The sequence below is a fragment of the Mesocricetus auratus genome, unplaced genomic scaffold (genome assembly GCF_017639785.1).
Source record: "Mesocricetus auratus isolate SY011 unplaced genomic scaffold, BCM_Maur_2.0 Super-Scaffold_100003, whole genome shotgun sequence".
Taxonomy (NCBI): domain Eukaryota; kingdom Metazoa; phylum Chordata; class Mammalia; order Rodentia; family Cricetidae; genus Mesocricetus; species Mesocricetus auratus.
In genome coordinates this window covers 68,083,203-68,108,605 of record NW_024429188.1, presented here as the reverse complement: position 1 = coordinate 68,108,605, position 25,403 = coordinate 68,083,203, and the positions used below count along the sequence as shown (strand labels likewise).

Here is a 25,403-nt window from a genome sequence, read left to right as displayed (position 1 = left end):
GCTAAAGTCATCTGAAAAGAATGAGCCTCAATTAAGAAAATGCCTCCATAAGACCAGGCTGTAAGCAGGGCAGTAAGGCATTTTCTTAATTAGTGTTTGATGGGGAAGACCCAGCTCCTTGTGGGTAGTGCAATCCCAGGGCTGGTGGTCCCTAGTTCTGTAAGAAAGTAGACTGAGGATCAAGACATTAGGATCAAGCCAGTAGGCGGCATGCCTCCATGGCCTCTGCATTATTCCTGCCTCCAGGTTCCAGCCCTACATGAATGCTTGATCTAATTTCTTTTGATGATGTACAGCGATGTGGAAGTTAAAGTCAAATAAACACTTTCTTTCCCAACTTGCTTTTTGGTCAGGGTGTTTCATGAAGCAACAGAAACCATAACTAAGCATATTTAAGTCTTTTATATTATATTCCTGTGTTTTTGATCTTTGTTCTTGAGGGTAAATACAAAAACATCTGTTTTCTTTTATATAGTACCAAAGGCTGGTACTTTCCTTATTTTTTTTTGTTTTAAATATATGTTTGCCTCTTAATACTCGTTGCCTTCAATGTAAATGCCACATTACCCATTAGATACTGTGCTACTGGAGGATTCCAAGTCTCAAAGGGACATGTATGCTCCTGTGAAACCACGTCATGCTTAAAACAATAGCAGTATGTCTTCCAAATGATGTAAATGTGATAAGGCAAATCTTTTCTTTTGATTAGAAATACCCAATATCTGTGCAAATCTTATAGTTACAGAGCAAATATAAATTGAACAAATCTAAAAAAATGGCTCCCAAAGAGAATGGCACTATTAGTATTGTGTTTTTGTTGATGTAGGTGTGGTATTGTTGAAAGAAGTGTGTCACTGTGGGGGCAAGCTTTGGGGTCTTTTACTCAAGCTTCCCTGAATGTGACAGGAGTTGAATTCCTGTTGTTTACAAGATGAAATACACTGTGCTATTGCTGCAGTTTCATGTCTGCCTGCATGCTGCCATGATTGCCTTCATGATCATAAAGGACTGAACCTCGGAAACTGTTAGCGATCATTCTTTCACCAAGATTGGTTACATACACAGCTTCTAAGTTTTCAAAACAACAAACGCCACTTCAACCATAGTTAAAGTTAGCATGACTGTTGCTCTGGAGTCAATTCCCAGAAGTGAACAACAGTAAACAAATAAAAAAAATACCAAAGCAAACAAACAAGTCTAGACACTGGGATACTACTAGCTTATAGCCATATTAATTCCCATATGATAAAAATATGATATATTAGAACACATAGGATATATTAACATACCATTTCAGGAAACATTGCACCACTACTCAGTAATTCCAAATATACAAATCATCTATTCTGAAACACTAGAGACAGTACTAATAAACTATAGTGTGTGAAAATAAAATCATAGAAAGGACTAAACACAGACAAAAGGGCCCTACCCACAAGGTTTGAGCCAGTAAGTTTGAGTTTATGGTGGATATTATGTACTTCAACATATATGAGATAAAGCACTTGAAACCATCAGATCTAGAGAAGGTTTGCAAGATTTAGACAAACAGCATGTACAGAAATATTTAAGACAAAAGTGTTATACTATCAGTGTTTATGACCACAAATAAAAGTAACTATAATAAAATAATACCTATGTTGTACTTTACCTTTTACAGAGCATTTGAAAAGGGAAAAAACCTAACCATACACTATAGTTGCACGTCCATATGCTGCAAAATCATGAAGAATAAAATGGAGCTGGGCCGTGGTGGAACACACTTTAAGTCCCAGTGCTTGGGAGTCCGAGACAGGTGAATCCCTCTGAGTTCCAGACCAGCCTGATCTACAAGAGATAGTTCCAGGACAGACTCCAAAGCCACAGAGAAACCATGACTCAAAAAAAACAGACAGAAAAAAGAATAGAATGGGGATGATGAGCATCAGTTTGAGGTTCATGTTTTCTTCTGGGGAAGAAGGATAATAAATGCATTTCATAAGCATTATTACGATGGGCATTGTCATATGCTATAATGACTTTAATGAGCCAGTCAGCAACATTTTTCTACTAACCATTACTGTGTAGATACTATCCTTCACATCTGCAAGGGATATACTCACTTTTCAGTTTGTTTGTCCTCTGAACAACAATCATGAAGGCATAAAGTAAACTACTTCACGTCTTCTTGTGAGGGTGGTTGTTTCAGAAAATAACTGTCAACATTTTTATAGACTTATAAAATATTGCACACATATGCACAAGGAGAAATCAATGACTTTTAAAAGAATAAGAGACAATCACATGATTTTGAGCAGGTCATATTATCGGCCACTTAGTTACATGATGAATAAAGGACAGCTAGTTAAACATGAATTGAAATAGCTTTGCAAAAAAGTCCAATTCTGTATTGTTTGAAATATTTCCACCTCAAAGCAATATTCAAATTATCTACGAAAATAATATATAAAAAGTGTATTTGGCTAAGGGCACTGATTTTCTAACAGATAGAAAAACAGTAAACAGTCTTTTCTGAAATCTTCAAAATAGGATTGTCTTTTCAACTCGCAATTTGTACTCATATTTATAAATATTTATATGGCTAACTCTTCCAACACTCTAGCAATAAATGCAAAACAATAATGATAGATGGCATGTACAAATGATTTGAAATATATGCCAATGCCAAGTTCCACAAAAAAAGACTGTTACATATACAACAGAGTATACAAATATGCTTGTTAACTCATGACTGGTTTTATACTGGTTAAGCAGCTTCTTAGTGTTCCCATGAAAGCCTGTCCTCTTTACCAAAGCTGACACAGCACCACTTGTGAGAAAGCCTTGACATAAAATCAGACAAAAGCCATCCATGTTTAGGATCTAAGGAAGAGCACAGGCAAAGTTTCTCAAATCCTATTTGAAAAAAAAATACCAACACATGTCTTCTCTGTACCTGTGACTGTTCCTGTTCAAAAATGATGAGAACTTCCTCATGCACGTATATGGTTTAGTATTATACTATACTATGTCAAATGTTTTTCTTAAGTTTAGCTCAACAAATTACTACTGTTTGCCAATCAGTAATTTCTCATCAGCAACAGATAATCACTTCATCTGGAGTACTTATGCTTTTATTTAAAAAATTATCATGCATACTAAACCTAGTAGCTGTTCCCATAGATTTTCGTTTTACAAACACATGTGTATGTCATCGGGCCACAAGTAACCACTCCAAAATAGGATCCTAAAGTACTGAACTACTGTTCACATGAGGACAAACGTCCCCTATCATGCATGTGAACATTCAGAGAAACCAACACCTGTAATGCTTACTACTGATTTGTTAACTGGACAAGCTCTGTTATCAGTGAAGAGACAAAGCACTGTGCATATCTGTAAGAGATGTTCCCCCCCCGGTTAACTGTGTGAGCAGAACCATTCCCTGAGCAGACTTCCCAAACAAAAAACAGAAAGCTAGCTGAGAAGAAAGAATCACACAACCCTCTTTGATTATTGACTCTGAATACAATGTGGCCAGATGCCTCGGGCTTTTTATTGTAATGCATTTCAAATCATGATGGATGTTTCCTTAAAATTCTAGCCAAAAAATCTTCCTTCCTTAAGTTGTTTTGGTTTGGTGTGTATGGTATATATGTATGTGGTGTGCATGTGCGTGGTGTATGTGATAATGAAACAACTATCAAATAAACTATCCACGAATGAAATAATAAGTAACTGAGCAGATACTTCTCCATACCACATAAAAGCCAACATAATACTGTTTTATATCTTAACATTTCCATAAAGACATAAATCTCTGAGGGAAAATATTACATAGAAACAGTTAAGTCTAGCATGGAATTTAAATTCCTCCAGCATGATCAGGTAGAAAAGGTTCATGTAACAGTTTGAAAATACATAATTCTTCCTATAAGGTGATATTATAATAATTACTATGGGCACAGTACACTAACTTAACTCTGACTGATTCAAAAGGAACTAAATAGAATAAACAAAACATAAAAGGCTATTAGTAAAGTTCAAATGGCAGCATCCTAAAAGGGTTCATTTTCAAAAACCATTCTGTTAATAATGACATGGCTGAATCAAGCAGATGAAGAATAAATACAACCAACAATCAATACAATACAACAGATTTTTATATCATATTTTGAAAGATATTAGTTACATCTAAGTGATGAAGGGATAGGAAAATCATGTCAAGCATTCACGGCCTCAAACTATGCAAAAAATTACAGGCGAATAAGAATTCTGAAAGTAGGAGAAACAGTCTTCCCCAATTAAAATTGTGAGCCTGAAAACATACATACACCTATTATAGAGACTGAATGTGTTGTACTTATAAGTGAAGATATAAACATATATATATATATTGCATGTATGCAACAACACTTAATGAAAAAAAGAAAAGAGACCATGAATTTTCAAGATAGCAAGAAGAGGGAGGTTTCAGGGGGCGGTGACAGGATAAAAGACAAGGGCAACATGGTAAAATCAAATTATAAACTTAAAAATCAAATGCAATACTTTAAAATATGAAGGAACAAAAACACAGGGGTCAAGCCTTTGCTTGGGAAAAAGAAAAAGGATATAATTTTATTGGGAGATTTTTAAGTGACAGTTGAATATTCAATTGAAAAATTATTAATCTTTAGATAAATTACTATTAAAGGACAAAAGTTAAGGCTAAGTAAATATCAAAGAATTTAAAGACATTAAAGTGTTAGATCAGTATAATATTATACCATAAAGGTTTTTTAATATATGTAAAAACTTGAGGATATTATTTGCATAAAGATATTTTGCACAAGATATTGGTGAGGAATTTAAGGAACAAGTCAATATTTCTTGTATGACTGGCACAAAGTGTCACAAAAAATAACAGATTGGAACCAAAAAAGTAGAAACTGTAAATAAATAATGTGACAATTAGCCATGGCACTTGTGCTGGCCAGTTAAATGTTAACATCACACAAGCTATAGTCAACTGAGAGGAGTGAACCTGTTAGAAATGCCTCTTTAAGATCAGACTGTTTAGCTGTGGGTGTCTGCTTCTGCTTCAATCAGCTACTGGATAAAGGCTCTAGGATGAAAATCTCATTATCAGAGAATGGCATTTAAGGTAGCCTCTCCAGTACTACTTAGAATACTAGTTGGGGTCATCCTTGTAGATCTCTGGAAATGTCCTTAGTGCCTGATTTCTCTTTAAATCTATAATGGCTCCCTCTACTATAGCATCTCTTTTCTTGCTCTCTTTTATTCTTCCCTAGACTCAATCTTCCTGCTCCCTCATGTCCTCATCTCCCCTCCTCTTTTCTCCTTCTCTTTCTCCTAACTCCCTCTACCCTCCCTCCATGCTGCCAATTAATACCTCAGGAGATCTTGTCCCTTTCCCCTTCTCCTGGGGACCATGTATGTCTCTCTTAGGGTTCTCCTTGTTTCCTAACTTCTCTGGCAGTGTGGATTGTAGGCTAGTAATCCTTTGTTCTATGTTATAATCCAGACCCCATGAACACAGGTGTAAGTTAGGAGGCCTGGGCAATCTATGAGGCCTCTGGTAGTGCATCAGTATTTATTCCTAGTATATGAATGGATGTTGGGAGCCCATTAAAGATAAAGGGAAACTCTCAGTATAGGCCCTGCCCCAAGAGATATGACAAATTTTGAAGATCCCCCATGGAAGGCCTCACTCTCCTTGGGGAGCAGAAATGGGGTGGCATAGGGGGCCATTGGGGGACAGGGGAGGAGGGGAGGGAGAGGGAACTGGGAATGACATGTGAAGCAAGTTTGTTTATAATTTTTTAAAAAAAGATCTGACTATTGCTTCAGGGCTCAGGGAATCCTGCAGAAGAGGAGGCAGAGTGTGAGACCCAGAATTGGAGGATAATAAGGAAATAAGGCCGTCTACATCAACATGAGCAAAGCTCATATGAATTCACAGAGACTGAGCACATGAACAGGGTCAGTTTAGGTCTGCACCAATCACTCTGCACTTATACCTTCTAGATTAGTGTTTTTATGGGATTCCTGAGTGTGTGAATGGATGGGTCTCTGATTCTTGTACCTTTTCTTGGGATCTTTTCCTTCTGTTGGTTAGTCCTGTCCAACTTCAACAGTTGTATTTTATCTTACTATATTTCATTTTTCAATATTTAAAAAAGGAATGACTAAATGAAGGAATGCAAATTTAGTCACTAGAGTAAAGGTTAACCACTGAACTGACATGATCCCTGCTGGGAGAGTGGAAATCAATGGAGTTATACTATCAACCACTACAGGGCAGACCACATGCTCAGGAGTAGTTGGCCAACACACAATAGACTCCCAGAGTTTTCCTTGCTTTCATTTGGCAATTGTTTGAAGAGGGTTTTACAGTTGTTTGTTTTTCCTTCTTAGGTAGTGTTTGTTTGTTTTGTTTACTTGGTTTGGGGGCTTTTGCTGTTGTATTGGGTTTTTGTTAGTATTGAGAAAGGACTTAAAGTTGGATTGATGGGGAGAGAGGTTCTGGTGGGACTTGGGGGTGGGAAAGAACACTAAAAAATATATTTAAATTTAGAAATTGTTTAAAAACTCAGGCAGTAGGAAAGCCAGTAATACATTTAATTAGCAATTAATATGGGAGGGTTCGGTCCATTATGGGTGGAACTAGCAGGGCTGGTAGCCCTGGATTCTATAGGAAAGCAAGCTGAGAAAGCCACGGGGAGTAAGCCATTAAGCAGCACCCCTCCGTGGCCTCAGCATCAGCTCCTCCTGTGATGAACAGCAATGTGGGCCTCTTAGTTAAACAAACCCATTCCTCTCCAACTTCCATTTGTCAGGGTATTTCATCAGAGCAATAGAAACTCTAAGACAGCACTGAAAGAAGAAAAATCAACATCATATTTACTTTTCCTTTGAAAGAAGTTATTTCCAATTCTATTCAGCTACATGCATTGTAGAAAAGTTATAAAATGGAGACCTAAATATTTACTCTTATCTTTCTAATGAAACAATATTATATTTCCTTAGATGAATCTGTCACTATGAATTCATCATATAGGGCAAAATAAATAATGGCCATGTTAATTGCAGAACAATACATTCAATTTACTAAAAATATACTTACTAATGCAGAGATAGAATTCAATGTTCCTTTCATTGCACTTAGAATTAATAGGTATTTATTCCTTGTTAACTACCTATATATTTATTACAGCGCACAAACAATGGTAAATATTAATGAATTCACATATCATGTGTTGAAAAGATGTTTTAAAATATACTTAACAGTCAACTCTGATTTCCAATGAGAGACATTGTACTGTGGTGATATTTTGTTTGTGCTGGAACAAATAACATTTGCCTGTAGATGAGAGTACAGAGCTAGCCACTAGTTAACGACAGAGGTCAAGCTGTGGTGGCAAATACCTTTAATGACAGCCCACAGGATGCAGATCTCTGTGAGTTCAAGCCCATCTGGGCTATACAGGACTTACTCAGTCTAAATGACAAACAGCCAAGTGGTGGTTGCTCACACCTTTAATCTAAGTACTAAGGAGTCACAAAACTTTAATTCCAGCACTAGTAAGATAGAGACAGGAGTGATATGGCTGGGTGAAGAGAGGAATATAAAGCAGGAAACAGGAGCTCATTGCATTCAGTCTGAAAATTTGTAGGAACATGGTCACCCCTTTGGTCTGAGGATTCAGAACAAACAAACCCCAGTCTGACAGCTGGGGAACCAGCGTAGGACCAAACCAGGACCCCTGAACGTGAGGATTAGTTGGGGGGCCTAGGAAGTCTATGCGGCCTCTGGCAATGGAACCAGCATTTATTCCTAGTGCAAGAATGGCCTTTGGGAGCCCATTCCCTATGAAGGTATATTCTCTCATGCTAAATACACTGGGGAGGGCCTAAGTCCTGCCCCAAATGATTTGACAGACTTTGATGACTCCAATGGTAGGCCTCACCCTCTCTGGAGAGTGAATAGGGTGTAGGATGGGGGAGTTGGTGGGGGTACATAGAAGGATGTGAGGGAGAGGTAACTGGGATTGATATGTAAAATAAGATTGTTTTTAATTTAAATAAAATAAGAAAAAGAACTAGTGACTGGCTGCTCTTCTTCTCTGATCTTTCAGCATTAACCCCGGAATCTGACTCCAGGTTTTATTATTAAGATCTATTAGAACTATTGCTACATTGTACAACAAGTTTAGATGGGAAATCTTTAACAGATACATTGTATTCCTTTCCAATAGTAAAATCAAGTCAGTAACTCACCTATATGACACAATAGGGAGAAAGATAGGTAAACAATGGTATTTAAAAAGGTCAATGAGTCAAGTATCATAGGAACTAATTTTCTGATCCCAGAATTATCGTGTAATATTATCTAACTTACCTTAACATAAAGATAATCACATGAACTGAACGTGCTAACATTATTAAGCTCTGGATATAAAGCAGAAAAAGCCACTTTTTCGTAATATCATTAGATGCATTCAGAACTCAGCATTGCTGCCTCTCATTTAAACAATACCTGATCAGGGTTATTTGCAATTGAGAACTCATTTTGTCAGAAATGGAAGTAGATTTCTTAAAGTTACAGTTTTGATTATGATCAAGACAAAACAAATGTGTAAATCCAAAGCCATCAGGTTTGTAATAAACTAAGAAAAAAGCAAACAATTAGAAATTTCAAGTTCTGAAACTTCATAACTTTTCTATCAAACGCAAAATGATGTCTTAACACAATGGGTTGAATCTGGGGATATTTTTTGATTCCCTGTATTCATCGAACAAAAACTAAAGTCAAAAAGTGCAGTGAGTACTGGTACTTGTATCTAGAAGATAGAATCCCCAAATCCACTGTTCAAAATGTCACAGTCCAAAGTAAGGGATATGCCTTATGTGTTTTCACTATCAAGACACTTGTAAATGCATTAATTTTGTTATGTAATTATAAAATTGTTTATATAAAAAGTGTCAATATGTCAACCGCAGAATTAACACTCTCTTGGATTTTCCTTCTTGACTGCTCATCTAATAATATTTAAAAAGAGTAACATATGGTTATGTTAAATATATATTATGCTGTGCGAACAGAGTACAGCATGATGTACTATGCTTATACTATTTCAGAATAAAGTATAATTTAAGACTCGAATACATTTAATGGATGTGATAGCTAGTTAAACTTACTTTGCATTGAAGATACAGAATTACAGAAACTTGGGAAAAGGTTGTCCTATGTGAAGACAGTCCTGAGGTATAGAAAATTAGACTGTCATCCTTAGAACATAACACAAAGTGCTTTTAGAAATGTAATCAATTACAAAGTGTTATGATTTATCAAATACCATCATCTTTATATTTCAACCCATTTCATATACTTTAAAAATTAATTGAAAGCTAGCGGTAAAAATGTAATTGTTTTCTGTAGCTTTTGATTTTTCAGATGAAGAATGTTTGTGATTAGGCTATCTGTTCCATTAGTTTCTCAAGTTAAAGGATTATTATTTTTTGGTTATAATTAATACCATAGTCTCAGGTTAATATAGAACTAGTAGTGTAATTTTACTTTTCACTTGTTAGTACTAGGGTCCTTGAATTTTAGGTGGAAAGTGACAGATACTTTCAAAGCTCTAAATACAACTGAAAGGAAACTTCCGGTCTATTCTGATCATCCACTCAGTCCAATAGTATCCAAATACCAACAATAAGAAACAACTGAAAATTTTGTGAAGTTTATCTGTAGCTAGAAGTGTGCAAGTCAGGAAAAAATGATCTATCTATGAGGCAATGTTTACTACTAACAAGTTCCTGTTTTCTAATTGATATAATAGAAGATTCATTACTGAGACCTACCTTTTCTTTGCTTGCAAATAAGAACACAACCAGTGATAGTAACAAATGTAACCCTTGTTATTCTTTAAAAAAATCAACATAGAAGAAAATGACAATGAGCTGATGCAATATTTGTTTGGATAATATTCAGCTTAACAATAGACTGAAATTAGTACACAAGGATCAAAAACAAAACTCATGTCAAAACAGACATGAGAATACACTTCTAAAATTTCTTCTGATAAAAAGATGAAAAAACAATAGCAGCTCATTGATGAAAATATTTGTCGACTGCAATAACATCACGAAATACTTCTCTAAGATGAGAATTAAGAAAGAAATGTCAAGATTGTTCTTGTCATTGCTAATGTTTCAATTTCCCTGAAAAATTATGAAAATAAACTTGGAGAATATAAGTTGTTAGTAAGGAGAAAGATGTTATAAATTCTATAATGCTAATGCATTTGTAGCCTTAGTTGATATACCTGTAGTCTTCTAAAGCCATCAACTCTTGTAAAGTGCACAAACAAATGCAGACTCACAAGCTTGCATACAATACAGAGGGTCGATAGCCACATAAATAGATCAATGATTACAAAGATGGATTGAAGAGACAAAAACGAGCTATTACACATGCATGAACTTCCTGACTATAAGAATAATTATACACTAGAACTGGTTAATTGAGGGAAGTTGAAGAATCTTTTTCCTTGCAGAATCAATAACTACCCATCTATCTTTGATGACTTAGGTGTAGCACTGCCTGAAATCCAGGGGATGGATTGAATGACCTTTGCATCTAGCTAATCATTTTGTCAGTATTCAAGAATGAGTCATATAGATCATGTAATCTGGTTTGAAATGTAAAAATCACATTTGAGAAAACATAATCATGTGGGAAGCTGTAGGTTTTGTGTCTTGTATGCACTGCAGTATTCAGCTATGTTTCTGAACCATAAGGCAATCAGAAATACATTGAAGCTAATTTAGGGGGCAAGCAGAAATATTCTTGTGCATGAATTTCCAGTTATGAAGGAGTAGCATAGAGCTACATTTTAACTGAGGTATTACTAGTAACTACCTTAGCCTTCTACTACACAAAGAATGGATGAAGGAAAAGACAGAGAATAAAGTACTTGAAGAGATAACAGCAAATGAAACCACAGAAAGTTCTGTCCTCTGCAGTGATGCACTTGTTTCTTAAATTTTGGGCGGCAGAGGGCAGAACACCATAAATAAACCAAACATCTGCTTAAAAAGTCCAGGGGTCTGGTGTAGAGTTCAGCAAATTTTAAGGGAGACTTACAAAATAAGTAGTACCAGATGTAAATGCAATTGGTAATAGTAAAAGAAGCTCTCTGCAGTAGGGTGACTACTGGCGATACTATTGTGCCGTTAAAGGTGACAAGGAGAAATTTTGAAAGTTTTAGTTATAATCACATGAAAAAGTTAAAGATATGTGTTTAGTCTGATTTAACATCATTCATCCATAAATAGATAATTTTATTAAATGAAATGCAAAATATTAATTAGAACAATATTAAAAGATGAACCATTTCATACTTCCATGTTCAAAACCTGCTGAATCCTTTCCAACTACACTGAACTAATATACCTTTGAAAACTTTTCTTCACTCTATGCCACCTTCTATGTAAATCTTATTTATTTCATGTATGCCTTGACATATAAGCATGATTTGTCTATCAATATATTTTATCGCATTTACATTATTCACAAGCATTAGTGATCTCAAATAAAGCATACTTTAGTTTTTCTCTGAAAGTTTGATTTTTTAAACTGATAGTTGTATTCTTTGTTAGTTCTATATCATTGTCTACCATACACTTTTTTGTTAATGACATATAGCCCATTAAACTCTAGTCTTGTCACTATGTGTGTGTTTTTTCTTTTTTCCTTGTCTCAGGTGATCAAGTTAAAGTACACTAACTTAAAATTTCAACGCAGGAACAGTGATGCTACAAATCATCTAAATCTATTACATATTACTCAAAAGAGACTTATAATTACATATAATAAATGTCCCTGAACAATCTGAAAATATAGTAGATGCTAAAATGTTTCTATATGTTATAGCATTGCAAAACATTTCAGTTTCTACTGCACAGTGAATTTAATGTCTTCTTTATATTTTGATATATGGAAATATGTAGGACATATGAAAATATGGAGGATTTGTATTTTGTTAATTACTTCAACATTTGATCTTTATCATGTTGACTAAATTAAATTAGTTTTTTTAAGTAGGCTGCTTATCCTGCCAAATAAGAATGGCCTTTTATCTGTCTAGTGAGGAAGATTTTACTGACTCATTCTAGGAGACGTAACACCAGTGTTAATTCAAGTTCCTTGGAAATGATGTGTCCTTAATTTTTTTGTTGTTGCTATGAGAAGAAAACAATGTTCATGAGCAACAAACTGTGATTATGCATGGATGGAGTTTAGCACTGTAATCAAATGGAATTTACAACAAAGTTAATCTCATGATATATATTTAATGCTGTGTATTACTGATGTGCTACATGGTAATTAGGCATAAATGGTAAACACCTCATATTAATGGCAAGTTGATGCTACCTTTTTATCATCGAAGGAAACCTATCAGTTTGGAGTGAGAAAGAGGTCTTAATGATGCTAGTCTTTTCTGCATGAGGAAAGCAATGTTTGGGTGGAGCAGGAAATGTACAATCATTTCACCAGAGGAGCATCCTTCCTTACTAGAATATCTTCAGACAAGACACATCCAGGTAAAACTAATATTAACCTTAAAATCTCAGGTTTTCTTGTATTCGTGTCTCACTCAATCATACATCTTAAATCTATGTTACTTTATTTTGTGAAGTACAAATGAGAGAATCAATTTGGATTGACCAGGATAGGCAATGAAACAAGTTTTTCTAGTGCACAATAAGTAACGTGGATTTTCAACAGAGTCTTATCAAATAGAAGCCATAACAACCCAGAAGACTGAGACTGGAGAGATGGGTCAGAGGTTGAGAGAATGTGCTGTTCTCAGAGAGGATCTGAGCTCAGCTCTCAAGGTAGTTTATAGTTGTCTGTAACACCAACTCCTGGGAGAATCCGATGCTTTTGGCATCCAGAGGCACCTGCATTGACCTAAACTGTCCTAGGATTATTTGTACGACAATTGAAAAGAACAAGGCACAAAACTAAATGTGACTTAGTTATTCTTCTTTTCTTTGATTGTAGAATTCTGTTTTAAAACATGACAATGCAAGGTAGGTAAACTTGTGAAACCCCAAGAATGAAAACTGTTTAATCTTTCCTATGTATTGAAATTGTAAGAGGATAGGATCATAGTTTGGAGAGTCAATCAATGTAGCCAAACTTTTTATTACATTACACAATTTCACCTAAATACCTTGGTAAGTGAAAAACTAGTGCAAATATGAGGCATCAAGGTGTTGAATTTCCAGCAAGTATAATTTTTAAAAAACATTATTATTTTTAAAATCAGATCTTTAAGTCCTTTAGAGAATAAAAGACAGAAAAATTCCCATTTATGCACATCCCCTATATGAAACTATATTTCAAAGTATGTATATAGAAAATATGGAATGCCTTTGCTACAATTATTTTATAGTATGTACAATGTACCTTTGATATTCTTTAAATTATTTGAATCTGGTATAATTGGGAGTAATGAACTGCTTACAGTTTTGATACAGTAGCAACTTACAAAGATGATTATTAAATTCCCTAATTTGTTCTGGTCTACACAAAATACAGCTGCATTTAAAATTGTGACATTAAATCTTACTTTGCATTCTGGGGATTGTGAAATACTCAAACAAATTTAAATCCTGCTTGGCAACTTGGTGCTTCAGAAGCTCCCTACCTGCTGTGTGAAGGTTGACTTTGACCAGTCTCACTGCTTCTTTTGCTTGACACCTCGATACATGCTGCTGAGCCTTAAACTTTCTTTTTCAAACATCAAAGTGACTGACAATATTTTCCTTCTGGGTTTCATCTACTTTGTACCTTCCTTTTGTTGTTGTTGCTGTTTTTCAAGACAGGATTTCTCTGTGGTTTGGGAGGCTGTTCTAGAACTCGCTCTGTAGACCAGGATGGTCTCGAACTCACAGAGATCCACCTGCCTCTGCCTCCCGAGAGCTCGGATTAAAGGCGTGCACCACCACAGCCCAGCAAGGCATACCTTCCTTTTTTTCACAACTTCCTTATTTTTACAGCATATTTGCTAAATTATTATTATTAACTTTCTCTCTCTCTCTCTCTCTCTCTCTCTCTCTCTCTCTGTGTGTGTGTGTGTGTGTGTGTGTGTGTGTGTGTGTGTTTGTGTGTATGGGATCAGCACCACATTTCAAGTCAAGGAACAATGAACATGATTGTTGCCTGCGACAGTTTAAAAATAATAAAGCAAACCTTGTTAATGCTGTTTACCTACAAGAGGATTTTTGTGAACATGTCACATTGATACATAAATGTCTATTATGATATCAAAAAGTCAGTATAAACCCATCAAGCCTTAATCTTATTGTAAATAAGCATGTCCGGATTTAAAATATGCATGTGGTAAACTGTGATGCAGACAAAAACCATGCACAGAAATGTGACTTTCTTGTGTCATTTATACAGGTTCGCTAATATTTACAGAGAGTATGGGGAAATAAATTGTTAAAGTTACATAAAATAAATTAGTTGTTTTCTCTTTCCTTTTTCAAATAGGGCCTCACATGTATATACTATGCTATCCTTGAACTTGCTATACAGTCAAGGATGGCCTTGACCTCCTACTCTTCATTTCTCCTCCTAAGCGCTCAGATTACAACAATGAGTAACCATGGTTTGCACAGCGCTGGGAATGGAGGCCAGAACAGCAAGAAGGGAAGGCAAACACCCTGCCAACTGAGCTACATTCGCAGCCTCTTTAGATACTGTTCTGAAGCTACTTCAAATGTCTAATACTGAATAATGTAAAATTCAGATTCTATATTGGTAAAGAGAGTACACTATCACTAATATTTATCTCTTCAGACGTTGTAAGATTCAATGAGATGATAAACATCTATTGCTTGACACAATATCCAGCACAGGTTAAGTACCCAATGAAAGAATAGTCTGCCACATTTATGTGTGGATCCTGAGAAAAATCCATAGAAATGAAAACTTTAGAACATTCAGCATTTTAACCATAATATGGCAATAAAAGAACTATTTAATGGCCCCATTATAATGATCACATACATGCAGTTGTGTGATGTACAAAGAATGACATATCTATGAATGCACTTTTATTCTTAAAAGAACAGTAGTTCAGGCATGGAAGAAAGAAAATTGGAACATGGATCTTAAAGACCAAGTCATCTCAGGAATAAACAGATATAGACACTACATATTCTATTATCCAAAGTAAGAAACTTATTTTAAATAAAACCATTAAGAGATACATCTAAAATTTCTATGAAAATTATTTTAAAACCAGAAGTATGCAATATACCTGAATCAGGGCTTCACTTAGCAACTGTTCATTAACCTCCAAAATAATGTTCTTTATTTCCTCATATGACATGCGATAAGATCCCAGGAAGATAGCTAAAATAAAATTTGATATTATTAGAGACAGAATAGTATCAAAATTTAAAAGTCGGTATATATATACATATATATGTGTATGTATAAAATTACCACTGTATAGATAAAAATATGAAATTTTTGTCACTTACATACTAAAATTTAGATTATTAGTATTTGATGCACTATTCTATCCATATAGGCAAAATAACCTACAGCGTCTGTAGCTTAATTACCATATGTACAAAATAAAATTCTATGTAGATCTCTCACGACGCTATGCTCAGGCATTTTATATTAAGCTGATACAAAATGACACACTAAAATTTAAAATAAAAATATGATTAGTTTAAATTGACATTCACAGCTAAACACTGAACTGAATTCCTGGAATCCAGTCACAGAAAAGGAGAACTGGTGAGCAAAGGAGTTAAGACTGGGCTGGTTTAACCCACAGAGTCAGTTGACCTGAACAAGGGGGAGCTCTTGGACCCCAGATTGATGGCTATGTGGAAAGCATGGGACTGACCCAGACCCTCTGAATGTGGGTGTCAGTGAGGAGGCCTAGGTAATCTATGAGGCCTTGGGTAGTATTTATGCCTGGTGTACAAATAGATTTTGAGTGTCCATCCCACAATGAGGGATGCTCTCTCAGCTGAGACTCTTGTGGGAGGGCTTAGGCCCTGCCCTGGATGAAATTACAGGCTCTGGAAATCCACCATGGAGGGCCTCAGAGGGGATAAGGCCTCCATTGGGGAGTCAAGAAAGTCTGGCATGCCAAGTTGTCTCCTATGTCTCATGAAACAGTACATCTGAGAAACACACGGTACTTGTTTGTTAATCATCTTGTGGCTATTGTGGCTATGATACAATATGCTTCTGCAAAAAACTATAACGCAAACTGCTTGCTCTCCAATATAAATTTCAGACATGTAGCTTCAGAAAAGTGACTAGTCAATTGTGGACTTCAAGTTGAATTTACTGTTGATACTTTGTATATATTGCTGAATATACTATTAGAAGATGACTCTGGATTCAAAGACTCCACTTGCTGGGGGCATGATCTGAATCACTATACTGCCCCAAACTTTCCCTCTGATGGTCTCTGCACCTTGACCACTATAAGGTGAGTAGCTTTGATCCACCCTGATACTTTGTTGCTTTGTCTTGAGGCCAAAAACAAAAAAAGAACCAGCCATGGACTAAAATTTGTAAAACAATGAGCTAAAATAAAATGTTTCTCTTTTAGTTGAAATACTCTAGTATTTTTTGACAATGACTAAAAGTTTATGAAAACAGTAGCCTTTGGAGTTATCAGATTGGCTGTGAACATATGACATTGCTTACTTTAAAGCAACCTACACAATTTTTAACAATGACCCAAAAAGCATTGGAGTACTTAAGAAGCCCACTTGAATGTACCAAGTTCTCAGGAGCAGTTTTTTGAACATATCATTTCATATTGTATAGGAATAGTGATTCAGGTACAATGAGACATTCCTAGGGAAAAGTGACTACACCATATTCATGTAAGTTTTCTTCTGGGATGTTGTTATAATTACGTTATTATTGTTAAGATATGACTCTGATTAATTTATAAAATACTTCAGCACAGGCATATATATACATAGGGAGGTAGAGAGAGAGGGAGGGAGGGAGGGAGGGAGGGAGGGGGAGAAAGGGTCGGTGAGTGGGTTAAGTACTTCTTGTGGTTTCAGTCATCCACAAGAAGTTTTGGAATGGATCCCACACAAATATGGTAGGATACTATTGAACTTTGCAAGAGAAGAGCTGAAGTTCATGACTCATCAATGTACTCTGAATTCCTGCTGACACTCAGGTAGTGAACTACTAGTCTCTTCATATACTGAATTATTTTCCTGTCAACCTTTATTTCATTGGATATATTTTATGTCATGTTGGGATAATTCAACTCATTTTATCTAGAATAGCTTGCAATTACACAGACAGTACTTTTATATAACACATTCCATACCATTCTCCATTAAATCCACTTTTAAAAAATATGGGTATGCTTTTAGAAGTAGAACCTGAACTCACATATTAATGAATTTTTATGAAATGCTCTGCATGACTGCACTGGTACCAAAACAATTACCATTTTGGCAAATGGTTACCTCAACATGGGGACTGAATGAGAACTCAAGACCTGAAATATATCTCATGCATATATATTAACAAGAAAATAAGATCACACTATGTACTGAAAAAAAGTTACGGAAACTTTGTGAATACAATACTATCATTGCAGCAATGCACAGATTGTTGATAGCTATTGGCAAATTTTTAAGTTGCATTTTGACTGACACCAGTATAATAAGTTGTTTGCTGTAATCTAATTCTCAAATAATTCCCACATTACTATTGCACAATTATGAATGTAGGGTGTGTTAAAACTCCTCAGAGAGTGTTTTAGTATCCTCTATATAAAAAACCTTCTGTAGTGATAAAAGAAAATAATCAAAATCCAATGTAGAAGAGAGAGTATGTCAAAGTAAAACTTAGAGCCTTCCATAAAAGGACATGAATTTAACTATCCATCTACACTACCAACACCACATTTAATGGCTCAGACCTTACTTAGCTAAAGGCCTCAAGGATCATCAACCAGTTGCAAAGTGTAGATGCTAACAATTTAACCATAACGCATTACAATTATACTAAACAAAGGAATAGCAATAAAAGGACATGTTCACACTGAGTAGGGAATATTTCTAAAAAATATGAATCTCAGTACTCATCAGGAAAATAATCATAAAAACTTAATATTTTTTCAATTCCAATTTATATTAGGTTTCATAATGTTCAGTATGGAAGTTTTATTAACAATACTTTCCAAAGCTCTAAAAATCACAGGTTTCAGTAAGTTAAACAAGGTTCAATTTTTATTTTCTTCATTTCAGTTAAGTGGTAAAAAGAAAACTGGATTATATTTATATAGGTTCTCTCTCTTTATCAATCTCTTCTCATATACTACATCATGACCACAGTTTTCCCTCACTGACCTCCTGACAGTTGTGCCCCACTAGCCCCCTCTCACCCAGATCCACTCTTCCTCAATTTACCTTTAGAAAAGGTCAGGCCTCCCAGGAATATCAATCAAACATGCCATATCAAGTTGCAGTAAAACTAAGCACCTCTTCTTGTATGAAAGCTGGACAAAGTGACCCAGTAGGAGGTTTATATAGAATCTTGTTTCTAGCAGTATGTCTGGACAAAGAAGTTTTAAGACTGTTTACACTGAATAAGCCAGCACTAACACATCTATTCAAAACATACTACATACACAGGTTCTGGGCTGTTTTGGGATCCAAAATTCTCAGTTCCTTCACTTTCCTCTTTGGAGGCCCACTCTTAGTTTCTTCTGGACGATCTATAGTCCTTTGGCCTGAAAGAAAAATGTTGATCCATAAACAATAATGGCTCTAATCCAAGTACATGAAATAACATTAGTAGGCATGTTAAGTACATTAATAAAGGTGATTCTGAAATCAATAAATGTGTTTATTTCATTAGCGGAGGGAAGAGGATAAACATAAAAATATAGACCTGCTGAGAGGTTTGCCTAAAAATTAAATATCATCACTTAAGCTGAAAAGATAAGCCAAATAGAACTAAAAATCAATTGCTGCTTCTTCGCTAATGTGTAACATAAATTACTCCTTTACAGGTAACTGCAGCAGCACTGGGATTAAATATGTAGTAAAATCTCACTAATTTGGACTAATTGAGGAAAGAGAAAGACCTGCCTCCTCTCTTAAAACATGTTAATATTTAGACATGTAGTTAACTCAGTTAAACTGCTTTAAAACACTAAAGGAAACTTAAGATGCTAAACAGGTTGTAACTGAAACACCCCACTGAGACTGCTTTGAAGAACAGGTTTGAAGCATTTGTATGTTGTACAAGAGTACCACCCATTTGCATGCACACAATTACATATCATCAAAGAAGTGATACTTTGAGTATGAGAATTTTGTCCTAGTTACCATTTTAAAAAGTATTCTTGAAACATTATTATTCACTGTTTCTTCATATGTTTGTAAGAAATGAAACAAGGAGTGCAGCATCAAGGAGGCATTAGATGCTATTCACCCTTCAAAGACACTAGTGTCAAAGCCTGTGGCTATCTGCTAAGAAAATGAAGCATGAAGTGAAGTTCCCCAGTCCCATCTGCATAGAAACTCTTCAGCAGTTGTGCTCAAGTTCTGTTGGTTTACCTCTTCCGTGATGAATACAAGGCTGAAGGCAATGGGACCACTAAATCATCTTAGACAAGCAACACCAACTTAATTTTTCAATCAAGGGCTTTCTTGTGCCCAAATCCATGCTGCTAAATTTCATCCCTGACTTTTACAATTATGATCATCATATTGTTTTCCCCCCTTTGGCAAACATAAATTTCATTTTGAGGTGATGATGATTTTTATTATTTTGACTCATTTAATCTTGCCTAAAGAGTTGGCGCATACGTTATGTCCTTTAATAGCAAAAAAAGTGACACTCAATAAGTATATCTTTTAAGGAAAGATATCAGCCTCTGTGACACTTAAGCAATTCCAAAGGATGTGTCAAAAATATTATCAATCCTTAGATTCCCTTAGCATTAATGGTGTAACATATACAAGTTCTGTTACCTTAGCAGACAAGTTACGCATGAAATAAATTAACTATGGAACACAATATTAAATGTTCTATGGTTTAGTAGAATGATCAGTATAAGGATAGACACAGAATAATGAGACTAGATAATAATTCCCTTGAAATTATGAATTTTGTGACAGGTGTCAAGTTCTTTGCAATGTTGCCAAAACACAATTATTAGTATTGGTGAAAGAAAAATGACTTGTAGTATATTTCTTTAAAAGCCATCATAAAAGTTCCTAAAGGATCTTTCTGAGAGTACAGTGTCTTTCTTATGCACTTAGTCAACATTTCAATTTATTCTAATTTTAAGCTGTTCTCAGCTGAAGACAACTGCATAAAGAAAGAAATGACAGTTCAATAGCTATTTCTGATGTCAATAAAGAGAATTTAAATTATATAAAAACTACCTCTGGAAGTAGATTCAGAATTTTTAACACAATCAAAGAAGTAGTCAAGAAAGCATTCCTAACTTCAATAGGCCTTAAACTCTGCTACAAAAAACTAATTAAACAGGAACACACAGGATGAAATTCTGTAAGACAAGGATGTGGGATTATTATTTTATTTATAAAGTAACGGGCTCCTGTTTGACAGGTGAACAGAATACTCTTTAGTGCCCCTTTACATATGTTAGCTCACTGGTTCTCAACCTGTGTGAGTCACCACCCCTTTGGGTGGTCACATATCAGATACCCTGCATATCAGATTTTTACCCTACAATTCTTAACAGTAACAAAATTAATTAGAGTTATGAAGTAGCAACAAAAATAATTTCATGGTTGGGGGTCACCGCAGGAGGAGGAATTGTAATAAAGTATCACAGCATTAGGAAGTTTGAGAACCACTACTTTAGATATTATTTTTCATTAAAATCTAGTATGAACTCTTTGATTTTCAAATGAACAAAATTTTCAACATTAAAATTAAATAGCATACATATCTATATCTCATAGTTTCCTTCATAATTGTAGTCTATTTTACTTGTGTTATGGAACTTGTCTAACACCCTGAGTTTAGAAAGCACTAAGCATTCCATCAGTGAGAACTGCAGTTTTAAGAATCAAAGCAGAGCAGCAAGTTGAAAATAGTTCCCAAACTCGGTAGGTTTTCAAAAACAATGGCTATTTTTGTTCTGGCCCCAGTTGTATTTATTTATTTATTTTTAATGTACTATTGTTTAAGGATCAACACTAGAGGCTCAGATAGAGAATTCGAACAATAGTGATGAGACAGCACATGTCCAGAACAGAATTATTAAAGCCTTTAATATATTAAAAATTCTTCTAGTGATCTCCGAATGCCACTTTTCTTAAACCAATTTAAGTGCCATGTTTCTAATGCATACAAAATTTTAACAATTAATTAAACCAGGCCTGTAATCATTTAAAATTATTAGGATAAGATTGAAGAGCTATTTTTGTTCCAATACAAAAATTCTTTCATTTCTTATCCAGTAGTCCCAGCAGAGGTCCCAAGGTGGCATGTGTTCATTCTAGGTGGTAGCTCTGTGGCTTTGTAATGTTCTACTCTTTCAATATAGAAATAAGATCCAGGTTAAATCATATAAAATTTCCAATATATTTCAACAGTTTATAAACTTGGAAATCACAAGGAACAAATGTAGGAGTCACGAATAGAAGAATTGGGTTAGCAGCAGTTGCCTTAATGTTTTCAGGTTTAGAGTCAAATATGACTCACTCCCTTGCACAGAAAAAGTTATACTGGTTGTGAGACTTACAATCCACTGGGCTAAATTAATTTTAGAGCTTAAATTGGCATTATTAATCAAAATAAATATGAAACAGTATAAAATACTGTCTGTAAGAAGATAATGGTTCATATGATAAAGATATTTGTATTAGTGTAAAAGGTATGCTAGCCACCAAGATACTAGTTAGCTTTTATAAAATAGCCAACGAATCTTCTTGCATTTCTTTTAATGTTTGGGTATTTACATGAAATTGCATTATAAATTTATCCTCTTACAAACAAAGGATGATCATCATTATAAATAAAGTAAATATGAATATAAGTTTCTACAATCTACTACAAGCAATATTTAGAAATACTCTTTAATTTCTGTGACCCCAGTGAATGTACAAAACATTTGACCAAGCTGTTTATAATTATAGGATGTCTTAAGATACCTTAAGTGGGTAACCTTTGATAACTTACATGGTGACACAAAATCTTAAAATTATTGTTAATTTTTTAGAATATCACAAAATTCCCATAAGATACTTTCCTAAAGGTGGACTCAATGGTATACATTTACAAGACCATTAATCAGTTGGTGCAAAGTTCTTAAGGTATCATCTGGTCCTTCTAGGTGGTACTTCTATGGCTTGATATATTAGTGTTTGTAAGTTTCTACTCTTTCAAACAGAAATAAAAATCCAGACTAAAGCATATAAAAGTTCCAATCTCCTTTTGGAGTTTATAAACTGATAGCCTTACAAATCAGGAACAATTGGAGGAATCACAATCAACAATAGGTAAGAAGACAATCTTTTAAATATAGGTAAAGTTTACTCAGTCTGGCAAGCAGCAAACTATTCAATTGTGCTTACTTGTCTTTGTATAGAATAGCAAACTTGTTTACAAAATCTTGAAAGGTAAAGCTGATGCAATGGGCAGAAGGAAATTGCATTTCTGTTTTCTCATTCATGCTACATAGGACAGCTGCAAGGTTTCCCCTTTCCCTGATGCCTACAGCTGCAAAGTAAAGCATCCTACAGAAAAGTAGATTTTACCCTGACACCTGAAAGCAATAGGAGTGGCATTATCAAGAGAGTTCCTGAAGTTCAGTGCACATTAAACAAGACTAATAGTCCTAATGGTATGAATCACACACACACACCAAACACATATACTTTGTAATGATTTCCTAATTAAGAAACAAATCTTACTAGTTATAGTTTATACAAGAACGCCCCCCTCCAGATCAGGAAGCACATGTTACTTTGAATTAACATCTGCATAGCTGATATACTTGTACACCTGTTCATTAAACCAATTACTGAACACTGGTAAATGTCACTAGAACAGTATGCTTAAGAATGTGCATAGCTAATGTTGTATATTTTCAAATCGGCCTGAATGTCTTGGCAGATATTGTATATTTTGGGGAGAACAAATAAAGATGTCTTTAGGTTTTAAGGATAAACTTTGTTTCAGCTTGTAATTTCAACATACACTTCTAAGCACCATTCTTATTTCAATATAGAATATGACAAATGAGGTCGAAGTTTTTCCCATTAACTTTTAACCTCTTCTAAGTACATTATTCAAGTTAGAATATGGGCCTTTTCCCACATGTTTTCCCCAACTATCTAAGAACCAATGGAAATATTCCAGGCTGTTGTATCTGCTCAAAATCCCATGCTATGTTAAACAACATAACTCATGTGACAATTTAATGATTCAAGTAATAAACCACAGGAACAACATGGTCAAACACAAAGGCCTATCAGGAAAAGTATAACTGCAAGAAAAAGTAATGCTAAGTTCTAGTACTGGTAGGCTACTAGGACATTTCATATTGATAATATGGTTTGGACAAGCATCTGATTTTTGTGGTCAGTCTTAGATTACTGCAGATGCTGTAGTCAGTTTGGCTTAATATGTAGCACAGTTAATTTTGTTAAGGCAGACTTAAAGGCACATATATAATTGCAAATAGGCTTGACACTAGATATATTACCCCAGTAACTGGGCCAAATACTTATTTTTATTAAGCAAATAGAGCTGTGACAAAATTCAATAATCCAGGTAGATTTAAACAACAAGCAATCACTTCTTTACACTTCTAAAACAAGTTCAAGGTCAAAGTGTTATCAAGTTGCATTTCATTTTCAGGATCCTTATTCAAGAGGTCACCATCTCACTGTGTGCCTAAATGGCCTTTGCTCAGTGTGTGCCAGGGTCAGAGAGTGAGACTTTCTGGGCATCTCCTTATAAACACACTTTTAGAGCCGAATCTTGTCTTTTATCTTACTTAAACCTTGATTAATTCTTCAGAGGCTCCATATTCAAACAACATGATACTTCATAGTAATTTCAACTAGTTAATCTTGCTTGCAAGTAACCAAATAGTCAGTACATAACAATACTAATTATTTTACATTACTGCAAAATGAACTCCAAAGGGACAAACTTGTGAAAGGCTCAGAGAAGAGTTAAATGGCTAAGGTATCTGGTACCAAACTCTTCTCTCAGCACTAAGTTCCATCATTGCCCATAAGATGAAGAGCTGTTTGTCACATGTTTGTAAGTAAATAACTGCTGAGAAGAGAGTTCACTGGGGATACTTAACATATGTTATACCTTAATTTTCCTAATAAAATTCTTCCTGGTGTCTAAAGTATATTGTTGTCTAAAGTATATTGTTGTGTATTTTTGAGCACTGAATCAAAGCTATTTCCTTTTTTCTTTGCATAGATTATTATTCTTAGCTTCATAAAGTGAAATTCTGAATTTGGTGGCCAGTGATCTTAGCAGGAAATACACAGTATTCTCTTTTGCTTTTGGTTTTTCTTTTCTTTCTTTTTTTAAATGAAAGCTACTTGAAGAGGAAGGTAAAGATTTGACACAGAATAATGACTTGTGGTATGTTTTTCATTCCTGCCTAATCCAGCCTGACAAATTGATGTCTCTGTAATGTATGAACAAATAATTTTAATAAGAAGATTGGTGATAATGTCAGAGATAGAAGGGTTCACAAAAATATCTACATGAAAAAGGAAGCTTATGAGAATGACACAGCAATGTTCATAAAAGGCATATGCATGAAAAATCTTAAGACAAAGAATAACATTAGGCTATATGACTACCACTGCCATCCTTCTCCAGTCTCAGCATCAACAGGGAGAGACTTTGAAAACTCAAGGGTAAACAGATGCCAGTACTATGGAAATGTACATACTAAGGAGAAAGTACTAGTAACTGTAGAGGTAAAAGATGCTGAATTTGGCCTGGTGAGGTGATGCATGCCTTTAATCCCAACACAGGGGAGGCAGAGGCAGGTGGAACTCTGATTTCGAAGCCAGCCTGGTCCAGTAAATGAGTTCCAGGACACTCAGAGCTATTACACAGAGAAACCCTATCTAAAAAAAAAAGGTCTAACTTGTTATTATCATATGGTACCCATACCTGTTTCCTAGGTAGCATATGAGAAATAAATAGAATACACATACAAAAGTTTCACAACACATAAGACACAACACACGTTTGTAGCAACAGTGAGAAAATATTTTGGCTTGGCAGATCGAAGTGTTCAACTCAGCTTTGTTAGTGTGAAGCAGCCATATAAAAGAAGAAAGTTAATGAGCAAGGA

At 35.0% G+C, this 25,403-nt stretch overlaps 1 protein-coding gene across 6 annotated transcripts in view; it reads right to left on the bottom strand.

The window, feature by feature from the left end:
* The window catches only part of Diaph2 (diaphanous related formin 2), a 722,722-nt gene that overhangs the window by 392,457 nt on the left and 304,862 nt on the right, over nt 1–25,403 (bottom strand). For all 6 annotated transcript variants that reach the window (XM_013115224.3, XM_040744363.1, XM_040744364.1 and 3 more), the window contains 2 exons: nt 18,708–18,809; nt 15,327–15,421 (listed from right to left, as the gene is read on the bottom strand). In XM_013115224.3, the coding sequence (XP_012970678.1) occupies nt 15,327–15,421; nt 18,708–18,809 (197 nt within the window). The remainder of the gene's footprint in view (nt 1–15,326; nt 15,422–18,707; nt 18,810–25,403) is intronic.